Source organism: Monodelphis domestica, chromosome 7 (genome assembly GCF_027887165.1).
Source record: "Monodelphis domestica isolate mMonDom1 chromosome 7, mMonDom1.pri, whole genome shotgun sequence".
Classification (NCBI taxonomy): Eukaryota; Metazoa; Chordata; class Mammalia; order Didelphimorphia; family Didelphidae; genus Monodelphis; species Monodelphis domestica.
Window position 1 is genome coordinate 111,489,971 of NC_077233.1, and position 16,268 is coordinate 111,506,238.

The 16,268-nt window shown below is 38.3% G+C and overlaps 1 protein-coding gene and 1 long non-coding RNA gene across 4 annotated transcripts in view; one reads left to right on the forward strand and one right to left on the reverse strand.

Moving 5' to 3' along the window:
• The window catches only part of ADAMTSL1 (ADAMTS like 1), a 1,092,747-nt gene that overhangs the window by 377,053 nt on the left and 699,426 nt on the right, over positions 1-16,268 (reverse strand). The window contains exon 1 of one of the 3 annotated variants that reach the window (XM_056805331.1): positions 7,280-7,516. The exons of the other annotated variants lie outside the window; for them this stretch is intronic. Coding sequence (XP_056661309.1) covers positions 7,280-7,342 — 63 coding nt within the window. The 5' untranslated portion in view covers positions 7,343-7,516. Of the gene's footprint in view, positions 1-7,279; positions 7,517-16,268 lie in introns of those variants that run through there. 3 annotated transcript variants of the gene reach the window in all.
• LOC103099538 (uncharacterized) lies at positions 7,790-11,335 on the forward strand. Its single transcript, XR_470457.2, has 3 exons — positions 7,790-7,949; positions 9,701-9,752; positions 11,230-11,335. It is a non-coding gene; the product is annotated as an uncharacterized LOC103099538 (long non-coding RNA).

Sequence of the window (16,268 nt, forward strand, 5' to 3'; positions counted from 1 at the left end):
ACTCAGTACAATGCTTTGGTGCTAGGGCTCAAACTTCTAGCCTGGTCCTGTGACACTTAATTTTCCCTCCCATGGTTTTGTCTCCCTTTTCTTCTTTCTCATTTCCTAGGTCTCACCATCTCATTCATTCCCAGGATTGCTGGTCTAAATGTTTGGAGAGTGAACTCATGCACAAATTTTCCTGTAATCAGAAATAAAAATACAGACAGACATCAGCTCTGCCAAATACTAGTAATAGGCACATTTGCACGTCTGAAGCATGCCCTGAAGTGCTTAGCACAGAGTGGACAAATACTCAATACCTCGCAAGCCACAGAGACCAAAGAATTATGAAGACAAAGTGGTAGAATCTAATTTCAGTTTTCCCCATATGTAAAATGAAGAGTAGTAGCACTACTATTAACTGTGGATGGGTTACTTTCTACAGCCATGGAGTAAGTAGCCACATCAGTGAGGCCTTTTGAAAGACTGAAACATGAATACATATGTTAGCACTTTGTGACATCTGTAACTTAGAAAGACATCCAGTGAAAGGTTTGAAACCTCCATCACATCCAAGTTTTGGGAAGAGATATTGAGATCTGTGTGTCTAGCTGTGGAGGGAATTTCTTCATTGATGCAGATGAGTATGTAGTATTACTTTGGAGAGCTGCTTAAGGAGAATGTTAAGTGACTCATCTAAAGTAACATTACTCCTTTTACACAGGCAGGACTTTAATCTATGCCTTCTCAACTCTAAGGCTAGCCATTTTCTATCCAGTATGCCATTGCTTTCTCCAGTTTAGCATGCTAATTATTATGATGATACCTTTTGAATTATAGAGTTGCAGAGCTCTTAATGTACAGACACTCATTTAATTCTCACTACAGCCTTATGAGGTAGATAACACAAATAATTTTAGCCTAATTTTAAATATTAGTGAACTGAGGCTCAAAAAATTATGACCTATTAAAGATCAAGATACAGTATGTTCAAATCACCTGGTAAATGCCTTTTTTTCTTAATGAGATGAAACTTAATAAATGGAGGAAAAATTGGGAACTAAGTTTATGCAAGAAATGTAATTTTATGAGTTAGAAAATAAAAAATAGAACTTTTATGCTTTTTAAATATTTTAAAAATTATGGCTTGCATCAAGGAAAAATGATTTCTTTTGGGTCTACTCAAAGAACGATGGACAGATGCATAGTACTATATCCTATGTCAGTTAAAATGTTTGGGACATTTTAGATAACAATATATCTTTTTCCATCCAATTTATACTCTTATCTTCCTGCCTGTACTCCTACACTATGCCCAATCCACCCACAGAGAGCTTACTAAACAACTCTTGGTCAATACTGTAGATATGACCTATCTTATTCATTCAGTCATTAATTCACATTTTCCACAAACAGATATGTTAACAGTGCTTTACTTGGAGTTGAGATGTAAAATTCTGGTACTCACATTCATTAGCTGTGTGATAAGTGATAAATTACTTCACCTTTCTGACATTAATCATCATCATTTTTAAACTAATGTAAAAAATTGAACTATTATAATCCAGGATTTTGGCAAGGAAAGCACTTCTTGAACCCCAAGATGTTAGATGAATATGATGTTACCAGAGAAGATAAGAACAGTCGATTTGGAATTAGGAGTTTGATATTTTAAATCTGGCTTTGACATTTGGTTGCTGTGTCACCTGGAGGAAATTTCTCTCTTATATTTTGTTTTGTCATCTGTAAAGTGGGAAAAATAACTCTTATTTTGTGTATCTGCACAGGATTTTTGAGAAAAATGCTCCATGCCCTTTAAAGTGCTAAAGAAATCCATCAATCAATAAATGTTTGCTAAACTCCTACCTTATATCAGGCAATGTGAAGTACTGGAAATAGAAGAGGGATACTACAAAAGATGGTAGCCCCTCAACGACCTAAAATACAATGGAACTATTATTTTGAACATCATCTTTCACTGTAAAAGAAGTAGAAGTTAAATTTCTCCTCTTCAAGGAATCTGGAAACAAGAAGGAAATTAGTGAACCATTTTGAGAACTTGAACAAATAAATATAGGCTGAAAGAGCAACAATGCACAAAGATTTATACCAATGAGCATAAGACCAACTGTCTGTCCTTTCTGTCAGTATACCTGTCAATATACGTCATTGGTCAGGGCACCCTCTTTACAGGGAAGAACCTATAAGAGACTCTAGAACTTTCCAGAGAAGCTAAAACATTATGTGCCAGCACCCCATGGAAAGCACAGTGCTCTTGTCAGCAATATCTCTGGGAAGAGGGAACAGTTATCCTTTGTCTAACATATCCCCCCAATCTCAAAATTGAGAACTGGGGAGACTTAAGTCATTTATTTGTGAGCTTGTGGAAAAGAAGATTTTGATAGCAACAGCTTCCCCGGGAGAGTAGGCTTTTGATTCACACAGCTGTGTTGGTGTATTTCAATTAGGATCCTTGAGGCCTGACATCACCTTTGGTATGCCAGTCCTAAGGCTCCTGTGAGCCAATACTGCCAATCAAGCCAAAATCCAACTGCATCACGTAGTGTAATGATGTAGGGAGAAAATGACACGGAATCACCTCTTACTGCTGAAAATCTCAAGTTGGAACCCAGCTCTCCCCAGAAGGAAAATTAATTATAATCTGAGTGTAAGATCAAGATAACACTTTTCTATGATCATCTAGACGTACTTAACCAATGGATCGCATATGATGGTTAAGGGAGACTCTTGACTCTAAGAAAGCAGATAATTCCAGGTTTTTATTCTGAAAAGGTAACTTCTGTGCCACACTATTTATTGGACAAGAAGAGCAAAGAGGATTTTACAGATTGAGGCCAGAGCAGAACCATGTTTGCGATACCTTTTGGAATTGGGTTCTAAGAATGGTACCGCTCCATGAACACAAGAAATATTAAGTGTTTTTGAGAGATTACCTGGGCAAAGAATGGAGAATGTAGACTGAGAATCATGAAAGGATGACTACTTGGAGCCTAAAGTAGTGAGGGTATAGAGAAAAAAAGACTTGGAGAACCCTTTCTTCACTTGGTTAAGTCAGAAAGGAATGAACCTTTCACATCTTAATATCATTCTTGCAAGGAATACAAAGAAACATCAGACCCGAGTGGTGTTACTCTGTGCAAGTCACAACCCAGTTTGCCTCAGTTTTCTCATCTGTAAAAGAGCTAGAGAAAGAAATGGCCAACCACTCCAGTATCTTTGCCTCCACTAAAAAACAATATATATAGTAAGAATGAGAGGTGCAAAGAAGAGTAAGTGAATTAGTATATGGGTAGCTAAATACTTTCGTGACAGAGGCAAATACCTATAAATCCATTTTTCCTTGCCACTACCTTCAATAATGACCGTTCTCAAGCTTCTGTTACCATTGCTTCTGAGAGGATGCCCTTTATTCATATTGATGTGTGTGTAGGCTAGTTCTGGGTAATCCACAATATCTTTCCTAGAGAAGAATGCCATTTGGCAAGATAATCTTTTTTTATATATATAAGAACTAGAGACTCTTTCTTTGAGAGATATAAAGCCACAGTCCTAAGTCTTAAATTCCATTCTCCATATTGCACAAAAAAGCCATGGAAGTAAACAGAGGACAGAAGCTGGCCCTGAACAGACTCAGACACTTAAAAAGGCAGCCTGAGAAAATAAAAATGTAGCTGACCAAGTCTAGACAAGAAACTATAGAAAACACATTAAGAAAATGACTTTTTAAATAGATCCTATAGTATATCCCATAGATTCATGTGAAGTATGCCTTGGGTATGGTTTAAAGACAATGTAAGCACGTGAATAGAAATAGATGGATTGATGAAGGGTTACAGACAGGCAGATACACACACACTCACTCTGAGTGAACCTTGCCACATTCAGCTGTAAATAAAGAATTTAACATTCATTCCACAGGCTAATGGTGCTTATAGCCATCCAAGAAAGATCGACTTAGATAATAGCGTAGTAGAGTGCCAGAGAGCCTGAAAGGAATGGGCTATTGTGTTTGACTAGTTTCCATGTATAAATTAGTGCAGAGAAGAAAAAGAAATTCAACAGAAAAACACATGTACTTTATTATAATTCCTAGTGTTACTCCTGCAACCCTCACAAAAGAACTGAAAACCACTGAAAAGAGGTAAAAGGCAAAGGCAGATTTGATTAAATGCCTTTCTGACAAGAAGTGGCTTGACTTCAAATTTGGATGAACGCACATGTCAATGGCTGGTCATGGTGTTAACCCACATTCTCTTCAAGTTAAACAATAGGTGTGGAGGTGGGGGGTAGTAGAGAAGAAAGAGGGAGGAGGATAGGAAGATTTGGATCAGTTTTATCCATTCTATTTTTATTTGAACTGAACATATAGATTAAATTATTTGAACTACTGGTTTTTATGTCCAGGGTAGAAAGAATATAAGATATTTGAGTTTTACATGCAAAAAAAAGGACCCCACACTTAAATAAATATGAAAGGCATGCAGGCCTCATTTTTCCCCCCCTCAGGAAAACTGACCCTTTATGGAAGGATTTTAGTTTCAAGTCTCAAAAAATGTTGTGATCACAACATTTCCCATTGACCGAATAATTTATCACCAAGGACCTTACTGGAGATTTTTAGTTACTACTGAAATGAAGGAGATTCCAGAATAGAGGCTGGGCATACCATACAGGGCATTCTGTAAGCCAGAAGAAAAAGGATTCTTAAGAAAATATCTCTATGAGAATGCATAGATCACAGGCTTCTGCTTTCGAAACCCTTAGTTATGCTGCCTTACCATACATGCTATAGTGCTGAATTGATGCTACTACATTGTATAACTAGTTCCAAACCTAACAGAGATCAGACAAATGGATCACTTTATATTAGACCTAAAATTCATCTGGCTTCCTAACTAGAGCACCTGAATGAGTTGAAATTCAGTAAGTACACAAATTGTGCAAATGTTCCATATGACTCTATGGCTAAAGATGAAAAAAAAAAAAGCCTATAAAGCAATCATTTACATTTCATTAAGGTTTACAACAGCCCTGTGATGAAGGTGGTTCAACTGTTAGTATTTACATTTTTCAGATGAGGAATCCAAGATACAAAGAGATCAAGGAGCATATCCAAGTTCACTAAGCTGCAGGTACTTGAACCAAGTTGTCTGACTCTAGTTTCAGGACTCTCTTCACTATCAAAGTATAAAGGGAATTGTAACTATGACAAATGGGGCAGATGTGGTCTAAGATATTTATTTTACAGGTCAATGCATTTCTGTAGTGGTGTTTTACTTTCATGCAACTGAGTACATGGGTTGATATTTATCATTTAATGTTGCTTTCCAAGTTTGAAATCCTGGCAATCATGAGCTAGTCAGTTCTCTTCTAGTAATAGCTTGCAATTTTATAATTTATTTAAATTTATGTACAAATGAAAGTCTAATTTTTTTCTGTGTGTATTTATTATTGTTTCAACTTTGCATATCTCTTATGCTTGTAAATCATGGAAAAAAGGACTTTTTACATGTGCTCCTGATTGCTCATGATGTTATATACTTAAAGAAGATATTTAAAATAAATGATATATGTCATTCACTATGTGTCATAGCAAATACACATTAAGATGGTTCAAGAATAAGATTATCACCCCCAAACTATATCCAGAGTGCATTTCTAAAAGAGAGTATTTAAAAAAGCTAATGTATTACTGGCAATTTGCTTTATAGTAAAGGATAATGGAAAAAGTCTCCTAAAATGTGTTTTTTTAATCACATGAATTGAGCCTTGCCAAGAACTGACAGAACTGACACATCACAAGTAACACAAGTGGGCTCCCTTACAATTACCTATCCAATCATCTAATCACAAGCTATGGAAAGGAGCAAATATGGCAAATATATTGCCAACATATGAATAGAATGCTTACTAGTGACAATCTCCTCTTTTCCCCCCTTCTTTTTCTAGTTCTAGCAGGACTACTCTGAATCCAACCTTTGCATTCATTGCTGTCCTTTTAAAGAGATATTTTCTATAGTATTTGTACATTATGGTTACTGAGTCACGATGATTAAAAGGTACAAATTAAAAGGTACAAATGTATAAAATATCAACATAGGAAGTGATTACTGTAGATGAGGAATATCTTCCAAGATGCCCAATTTACTTTGAGTGGCTTGCTCAGCTTCTTCCAGGGAGCAGGCTAGACATGTGCTGCTAAGGTTTTATTAGAATGAACTAGACCGGTACCATGGATTCCTCAGGACCATTTATATTTTAGTTGGGCTTGTTGCTGTTCTGAGGAAGTACTAGCATTCCATAAATGTGACAGGGAGGGCTGCAATCACGTTTGCTTGGAATCAGTGTGTGCAAAGTTTGGAATCAAATCTTCAGATGAGGTTTACAAAGCTGCTTGCCCAGAACACTCTGGTTTTAAAAAAATGTGCATTGCTATTAATATTTTCAGTGCAGATTTTTTTTTTGGAGAGTAAATGTTCATTTTCTGCCTGTAAAACCAAGTATGAGTCACAACAGAACATTAACTTGAGTCCAAAATGCTGGCAGTGTGCAATAGTGATCGACTGCCTTTGCAGCATCTATCTTATCAGTTTGATGGTGGAATGTTACTCTAACTACCCCCATCTCCCCCCCCCCCAAAGGCAATGGTATTTCTTCTGTACAAGTATATCAGATCAAAAGGTAGAATCCTTAACTTCAAAATCCTAGCTGGCTTGTATCTATGAATGATTTGCAGTCATTTTCTTATGAGTGATCATCAGAGCTAAGAGCACAGAGAATAGCTAGTTCCCTTTCTACCTGCTTTCTCAGTACATTTGCAGAAGGAGTGGGGGGTGTGGGGGGTGTGGAGCATTTTTTTAAAAGTAGAGAAAAAGCTCTCAGAAGTCACAGAGAGTAAAACTGTTCAGAAGACTACAGTGCATTGCCATTGATTTCAGAGTAACTGCTATCCAAATTCCAAGCATGCAAAGCCATCGTCTATACAGTCTACGGCTCCCAAGTTTATGTTGTTTCTCAAGTTAATTTCAAGATAATCTTCCATACCTGTAACCAATTAGGACGTCTCCAAGATTGTACTGCCCTCGGAGACTTGGAAGTTCGGGGAGAACTTTGCTTTGCTTTAATCTCTGAGATAACACGTTTACCTGGCACTTTAAGATGAAAACGTAACAGGCATACTTCTACTTACTACAACAAGAGCACCGAAACATAACGCAACTTCATAGAACACAACGTATATGGTAATACCGAAGTATTGAAATGAAAAGAAATTTACCAGGAGTAGGAAAGCCAGGAAGAGGAGCGGTGTGCCAGGAGTTGCCCAACGGCAGCGTTCCATGCTTGGATCCTTGCCGGAATGTGAATCGGACACTGTAAGCTGCTAAGTGCTCCTCTGCCTCCTGTCACATCCAGTACTGGTGCTAACACTTCAGTCCTGCCTATCAGCTTCCATCAGCCCAGCTCACATTTCCTGACCAAGTGGTGGGTGGGTGGATGGGTGGGGGGTAAGCTGAATGGAATCTCTCTCCGAGCAGGCAGCCAGCCAATCAGGCTTCTGCTAATCAGACATGCAGAATAACAAAGCCAGGGGTACAGAGAAAGTATAACAGAGAGAAAGAGAAAGAGAGAGAGAGAGAGAGAGAGAGAGAGAGAGAGAGAGAGAGAGAGAGAGAGAGAGAGAGAGAGAGAGAGAGAGAGAGAGAGAGAGAGAGAGAGGAGAGAGAGAGAGAGAGAGAGAGAGAGAGAGAGAGAGAGAGAGAGAGAGAGAGAGAGAGAGAGAGAGAGAGAGAGAGAGAGAGAGAGAGAAAGGGGGGGGGGAGGAAGAAAAAAGAAAGAAGAGAGAAAGAAAGAAAGCAGCAAATAAAGAAAAGAAGAGCACAAGATGAAGAATTTCCAAGATGAAGCAAAGCTCTGCTTTTAAACTAACCTGGATAGTTCTATGGGAGGTATATTTCTGTTTGCCTTTTGTTTGTGTTTATTCTTATCATTTGGTAAAGTACAGTAGCTGTCTTTGTGATTGTGTATTGTTCCATTCAGGAGAGAAACGTAATCCCTGTCAATATATAACATATGCCATAAAGGGAAAGAATCATGGACAAAAGCCTTCTCTGAACATGCTCTTTAAATGTATTCTGTGCAACTTTTAGTCCTCTTCTATAAAGTTGCTGCTTTTTTTTTTTTGGATGTGGAGAAGGCACACTGACTGCATGTGTTAGAAACTTCCCTCCCTCCAAACCTAAATTGCTGGTAATGTGTGATAATTATTTCAGATACTGAGGATGACAGACTTGTCTTTTTGTGCAAACAAACAAACAAAGCACCCTGGTTTTATGGATTTTCAAGGCAGAGGCAGAAATCCAGATTGCTCACTTTCCAAAGAGCACCTAACAATGACAATACATTCATTCTCATTTGGGTTTGGTGAACAGTCAGTCTGTTTTGATATCAAGTCAACCTTAGGCTTGCAGTGTTAGTGTGGGACAGGGGGAAATGGCATTAAATCCATAGAGAACCCAAGAGTTTCACTGTAACTAGGAACCTCCTGCCTAATGGAAACTTTTATTAGAACCACTATAAGTAGCAGAATGGGCAATGGGAGTTTTACCTCCTCTCCTTTTGCCTGTTGACATTGGATGAGACTGGAGGGAGAGAGGGGAGGAGAAAAAAGGAGGGGGAAATATTTGAAGGAGGAAAAGGAAAGGGAAGAAAAGGGAAAGGTGGGGAGGGAAGGGAGGAGAGGTGGGGAGAAAAGAAGAGGAAAGGAGGGGTGATGTTAAGAGAAGGAGAAGAGGGGAAGGTAGAAAGGGGGACAAGAGGGAAAGGAAGGGAGGGATAGAATAAAAGATAGGAGGAAATAGAGGAAGAGAAATGTTAGAAGGAGAACATAGAGGAGAGAAAGGGGGAGAAGGAGGAAACAGAGAATTAGAGGAGAAGGGAGATGTTAGAAGAAGTTGATGGAGCATAGGGGAAAGAGGAGGAGATGAGAAAAGAAGAGAAGGGAAAAGAGAACAGAAGCTAGGAAAAGAGGAGAGAGAAGGGGAAAGGAAGAGAGATGTTTAGGTGAAGAAGAGAAGAGAGAAGGGAAAAGGAAGGAAGGGAAGGGAGAAGAGAATAGAGGAAAAGGGAAGAGAGCAGAAGAGATGGCAATTGGAAAAAGAAAGAGGGAGAGGAGAGAAGAGATGTGGATGGAAGAAAAAGAGGCAGCCAAGAGACAAATAGAGGCAAATATATACAGAGGCAGAGAGACAGTGACAGAGTTTGGATGTGGATTCCAACTATGAAATTCTATTATGGGATGCTCATCTTTGAATGGAATTGAGGATGACCAATGAAATGGATAAAAGGGAGACCATGGGGCTGGGAGGAAGTCATGAAACCTGATAATCCTCAAATTAGAAAATGAGACCCCGAGTAAATAAGAGTTGTTTGAATAAAAGGAATATTTTATTAATCTTTTATGAAAGTGTTGTGTGTGAAACTAAGACTTAATTTTCCCTTCCCTCCCAGATACATGTGAAGTAAAAATTTAACATACATCAACTATACACTTCCCTAATAAGATTCTTCATAGAATGATTTCGAATGTACAATCCTGAATACTAGAATTAAGTATATCCAATACCTACAATGTGCTAAGAATGATTTTCCATGCAGCTTCCCTCCTCCCACCCTCACCTTTTTTTTTTCTTTCAATCAGGGAACATAAGGAATACTTGGTGGTGCTATAATAGGCATGTGAATACAAGCAGGTTCGTATACATATATGCCTGCAGTGTTGCATGTTAAAAAGGTGGAGAAAAGCAGGTTGTTCAACCTCAGATTACTTACTACATATGGTATATCAATTAGGGGTGGATAAGCTGCTAAAATCCTATTTCCAACTTGTTAGGAAACTTGAGGCATACAAAGATTCACTTGGATTTTCTTGATCAAACATGCAGACTTGGAAAAACTGATGATACATGCCAAACACAGAGAGATGCCTGGTTCTATATTCTTTTTGGTTTTAGAACTATTTCCTTTGCAAATCTCCCAAAAACTAGCTAATACTAGTAAATGAGAGAACATGATTAGACTTAAACTCTTTACTGATGTTATCTGAAAGCCTCATTATACTAAAAAAAATAATTGTTTCCATGAACTATCACTCATAACATTATATCTATTGTATAATGATATTTTATACCTCTAGACCTTTACTCCTCCTTTTGTAGTCTTTCTTGGACAAGTTTTAAGAACTAGTTCTTAAAAAATCCCAAGATTTTTTTTTTCAACCTAGTGTTTAGCAGGCACATATGCCCAGAGAAGAGGAAGTAAGGGCAACTAATTCAATAAATATTTATTGGTAGTCTCCCAGCTCTATGTGTGGTACTGAGGATACAAAGATAAAAATAAATGGGTTGCTGACTTCAAGGAGTTTACATTCTCCTACATAGCTTCTTCCTATAAAACTAAATATGAGTCAGAACATTTGAAGTCCCAAATGTAAGTACTGTGCAGTGGTAATCTGCTAAATCTAGAGCATAGCTCTCTTCAGTGAATGAATGAATAAATCAATCAATCAATGAATCAGTTTATGGTGGAATGTTACCCTAACTACCCCCATTCTCCATAAAAAAGTCATCAGGGTTTTTAATCTTCACAAAGATCTTGGAGATCAAAAAGCAGAATACAAGGGAAGGGCACTTCAGAGAGGATGATCTCTCATAATAAAAAGATGTTCTAGGAATGAAATCTTGAAATGCACCAATCTTTGGAGCTTAGCAGAGACCTACATCTAAAGGGAATTTCATAAGGGTTTTACAAAGGGAAAATAGAACTTATGGTGCAAGACATGAATTATCCCATTGCTACATAGGCCCTCTACTATGTGGATTTACTACCTTGGCACTCTTAGTTTAAGCCCACCCTTCCCATGGATGCGGTTTTTGTGGGAAAATGTGCCCCAGTTTTCTAGGGGATCATTTTCTACTGACTTTTCTTATAGAACCATCTTAATGAAAAAGTTTTTTCTAAAATCTAATTAAATATGAATGTAGTAGAATTACAAAGTGCAAACTTAACTCCAAAGAAGAGATTTGAGCAGACACCTCCCCTTACTCATTTGCATGCAGTGAGGAGATTAGATCTTAGGTAGAGATAACTGTAAATGTCATATTTATTTTTTGATATATTGATTGTCCTTGTAAAAAATATTTTTTCTCTTTTGAAAATTCTTTGTTATAGGGAATGGACTTCTGAGAGCCAGGAGGGGAGGTCCAGAGGAGATTTTGTGTGTAAAAAGAAATAAATAAAAATTGATTATAAAAAAGCTAATTAAATCTGCTTGTCTAATTGTTAATAGGGAACACAATAATATGGACTCAGGAATAGCAATACCTGAAATAAACACATTGGAGTTGTTCTTAGAATCCTGATAAGTGAATTGTAAGTGCCCCATTGTGACCCAAAATATTGAGTATGAGTGCAAATTAGGTAAGTGGCCCTATATGGAACACTACAGAAGGAGAAAAAGAAGTTCTTTAGTAGGTAGAAGGAGAGCCAAGAATACCATTATCCCCCAAAACAAAGGAGGAGAGCAAAAGAAGCCATAAATAAGTAGAGTAGAATGAGACATGAGGAGAAATGCCATTGAATTTGACATTAAAGTAATTCAAACAAAAAACCTGAATAGAGTAGTTTGATTTGAGATTTACACTCAGCCACCAGACTAGAAGAGAGTGGAAAATGAGTTGGAGTTAGGAAATTGAGGGAATGACTATAGTTAATGTTTGGTTGTGTAATAAAAAAGGGAAATAAATGGAATATAGGCCAATAGGCTGGAAAAACGGGAGGGTTAGATTAATGGTTTTAAGGATAGTGGAAATTTGGATATTTTTGTAGGAAGGAGCCATTAGACAAGGAAAGAGATGCTCTTCTAAAAAAAGTTCCTAAAGGATGTAGTTAAAGTGGCCAACTATCAGGTCAAAATTGAAAGGAGGAAAGTGAACCAAGAGGACCCCAAATAGACTGGCAGAACAGTGGGAATTGGAGAGTCTTTAGGTCACAGTGGAGATAAGCAATAGGCTTAAAATGAGTGAGGCAGAGAAAAAGATTGAAGGATAAGAAATTATTCCGGAAATAATGCAAGAATTCTAGATCAAGGAAATCACAATTGTTTAGGATGGCATAGTCAAGGGTATATAGCCATCAAGGATAGAGTTTATGGGAATCAAAGAGATTGATAAACTGGGATGTTGAGATAAATGAGGGGGGCATATCTATATGGATGACCCTGAGTATGAGGGCAAGGGTTGGGTTGGAGACAAATATTATGACTTATCTACTTAACTCCTTGAGAAATGAGAGAGTCCACCTGAGTCCAGCTGGAAGGGTGCAAAGCTCTGGGTGATCTAGATGGATTAAGTGAATAGCAAAGGAAGAAACGGTGCTGAACAATGGAGGCAAAGGAATCATCTGGACATATGGATGTGGAAGTAAGGAACTGAGTATGCTCTTCTATTTCAGTGTGCCAGGGAGCATGAAAGAAGGTCTCCAGTAGTGGAGGCTGTGGTCAGGGATGCACTGTTTCCTACAGGCAGTAAAGTTTCTATTGGGATCAGAAAATTGAAAGAACATGAGGTTAAAAGACTTAGGATGAAGTGTGGCAGAGTCTAACAATATGGTGGAGATTCCAAAAGATATAATACAATAGAAAGGCAGAGGATAACAAAGACTATTGAGGGATAGGGTTGAGATTATGGGAAGAGGTAGCAGGGGGAAATTATTTTTCTCTTCCATACCTGGCTTCTAAAATACAGGGATGAGAGAGTGGGAACTATAAATTTGTCTGCCATTGGACAGGAAAGTTATAACTGAGAAGGGTCTCTACACTCCAGGGTTTCACGAGTATTAAATGTAGTGTCAAAAAGAGAGAAGTAGAGAGTGGATAGCTTCAACTTTTAGGGTTGGTCACTCCAAACACATGAGAGGTGTGATTGAAGCAGTAGGGAGTTTGGTTTGGGTTTCTGGGTCAATAAATCACTATAGTATTCCAGTTTCTGAGGATAGGCTAAATTCACACTCAGTGAGAGCCCCATAACCTCACCTCAATATATGTAAATGGGGGATGTTAGGGTAAATGTGACACATTCTTGCCCATGAAGCAAGTGCTCAGTTCTCACCAAGTGAGCCCTCAGAATACAGATTCCCTTTAGATATAGAATCCTAAGGAAGGGGATTTCTGATACCTTTCTACTCAAGACCAAAGAGAGATGTGAGTCATTTTGGGAGTCCTTTAGTCCTTCTGGCTTGGTATTGCTGATGGATTGAAGGCATAGACCTATAAACTGTGGTTCCTCAAGGTCTTGGGTCACTCACATTTCAGAGATTCTTCTCATCTTGATGATGGTAGAGGGTTTTGATGGTTATTGGCTCCTTAGGAGTTGAATGGAATATGCACATTTAAGGAATCAACTCTATAACCCCATGCAAGATGGCAGGACATGAGACAAATTCAGAAATACTCTGAATGTGTAACAAACCTTGGGTTGGAGTCCCTGAATATATAGAATCTCTAATATCTTGGTTGCCCTGAGGCACCTGACGACTTGATAGATCTGTTTAGAATCTCAGCTGGATATATGTATGCACTGGGGTACAGGTCCTCTATTCCATCTCAGGTAAGTATGAGTCCCTACAGCAGCTAGCATTTATATAATGCTTTAAGGTTTATAAAACCCATTACAAATATTATCTCATTTTATGCTCACAACATTTCTGATAGGTAGGTGCTATTATTATTACCCTTTTACAGATAAGGAAACTGAGGCAAGTAGTGGCTTGCTCAGTTATAATTTGAACCCAGGTCTTCAAGCCTCCAGGTCTAATGCTCCTTCCATTTCATTGCCAGAAATATGATGCACTGTTATGGAAGGAATAGAAATCTGTCATCACTCTTTTAGTTGTCAAAAATTTTGCTAGTAATGGTGAAAGTGCCCCCTTTTCAGAGATTTTGCAGAAATGAAACCTGGCAGAATATATTTGAAGTCACAGAATTCCATCTGCTCTGTTTCAGTGCTCAGTGCTTGGTTAATATTCTGCTTCTGAATGTACATACCAAAGTGTCTTTCCTAGAATATAATTTCCACGAAGTCAGGAAATATGCCTTTTCAAGACATGTCAACAAGTATTATTTGTTGAGCACTGTTCAGTAACAACTCACCCACCCTTGTTCTATATGCTGTCATGAATCACTATCCCTGCCTTCAAGGTGTTTAACATTGTGTGTCGCTGAGAGAGTGGGGATGGGATAGTGGACAATTCCAAGAGGCACTAATGAATGGAGTGTTAAACTGTGGTGGTAAAACACCCTGGGAGTTAAGCAAAGGAAAAATCATAGACTGGAATAGTTTGGGGAAAAAAAGAGATCAGAAGAGAATAAAGTAACTACTATGTGTTAGGCAAGTTCTAATTACTTTACAAATTTTATCTCATTTAATTCTCACAACAATCCTGAAGGGTAAGTGCTCCTATTATCCTTGTTTTACAATTAAGGAAAATGAAGCAGATGGAGATTAAGTGACTTGCAAAGGGTCACACAACTAGTAAGAGTTTGGAGGAGAATTTGAACTCAGGTCTTCTTAACTCCATGCCCCATGTTCTATCCACTGCATAACCTAGTTGCCAATAGATGCAGGCTGATGGATCCCTAAAAATCATGTATTTATTTGATAGAGAGGGAGAAAGGGAATAACTATAGGAAACATTTGAAGACATTTATTATAGAAATGTTTGATTTATTCTTTTTGATCTCAGAGGGGGAAATTGGAATAGAATTGCATAGATATAGATTTGGGGTCAAGATTAAGAAAAATAACTTTCTAATAATTAATTCTTTAAAAGTATAAGAGCAGGTTTCCTTGTGTTGGTAAGTAGTGCGTTCACCACCATTAGAGGCTTTCAAGCAAAAGATGGAAGAATATTTATTGGGGATTCTGTAGAAGGGAATCTTGCTCCATTGTTGCCTGGACTAAATAATATCTAAGGTCTCTTTCAACTCAGAGATTCTGCAATGATTAGGCCAATGGGCCCTTTGTGGGAGCACCTCTAATGGGAAGGGAATGGAGCTCAAGATACGGCTCCTCAGGTTTTATTACAGTCTGTTACCTAATAATGGAAAGTCTCCCTTTTTCCCCCTACTGTGGCCTTTCGGTCTGTCTCTCAATTTCATCATTGCTAAATACCCTTTTCAGTGATGAAGAAAAATAAAACAAAACCGAGGTAATCAACTCAAGATTTATGCTGTGCAGGCTTCAGAAAGACCCCTGGTGGTATCTGAGCAGAATATTGGCTCAGCTCACTCTCCTTTTCTCTCTTATTTTTTCTTCTTCTCCCTCATCAGGTATCTAAATTAATGCCGTCTACAAGTGTGTGAGCTGGGGCACCAGTGGCAGTATTCCTTCTCAGTTCCACACACAGTATATTAGGTGAAGGGAAAGAGGGAGCAAGAAAGAGGGTGTCAGAATTGTCTGAAGCATCGCTCCAAATGGTATGGATTTAACAATGCTTAATTTAAAAAACACCAGCCACAGCAAGAGAAAGCTGTTCACATCAATATGCTTTATGGCAGGAAAGACTGAACTCAACTTCTGGAGTTTATCTCCCCAGGGAGAATGTGTTACACTTTTCACTCTGGAGTCACCTGTCTCTTCCCTGAAGTCGAACCTCCTTGTTTTGCCATCAGGTCAGGACTAACTGGCACAGGGAGGGCAGCAATGTCCATTGGGAAGACAGGAAGATGGAGGGATGTGGAGTGAGGGAACCCCAAGTCTCTCAGGGAAGACTTCGATTTCCCCATTCTGAAAGGAAAGCAACAAGGTTGAAGCTATACTGTTCTCAAAGGAATAAAGGGAAGATGAATGATGCTGACCTCCCTAAAATTTTTTAAATTTAACTTTAAAAAATTTAAACCCTTACCTTCCATCTTCCAATCAATACTGGGTTTTGGTTCTAAGGCAGAAGAGAGGTAAGGGCTATTTAATGGGGGTTAAGTGACTTCCCAGAGTCACACAGCTAGGTAGTGTCTTGTCTATGACATATTATCATTATTGTGGTAAGACCTTGTAGATCTTAGGATTCACCTTAAGGGCAGAGGAGGATAATAAAAAGGACAAAGCCACTGAGCCACCCAGTTGCCCCACTGCCTAAGTTTTTTAAGATAGGAAAAAAACAATCTACCTAAAACTATGAGGCTAAATAAGTTGACAGACAGGAAGTGATTTGAC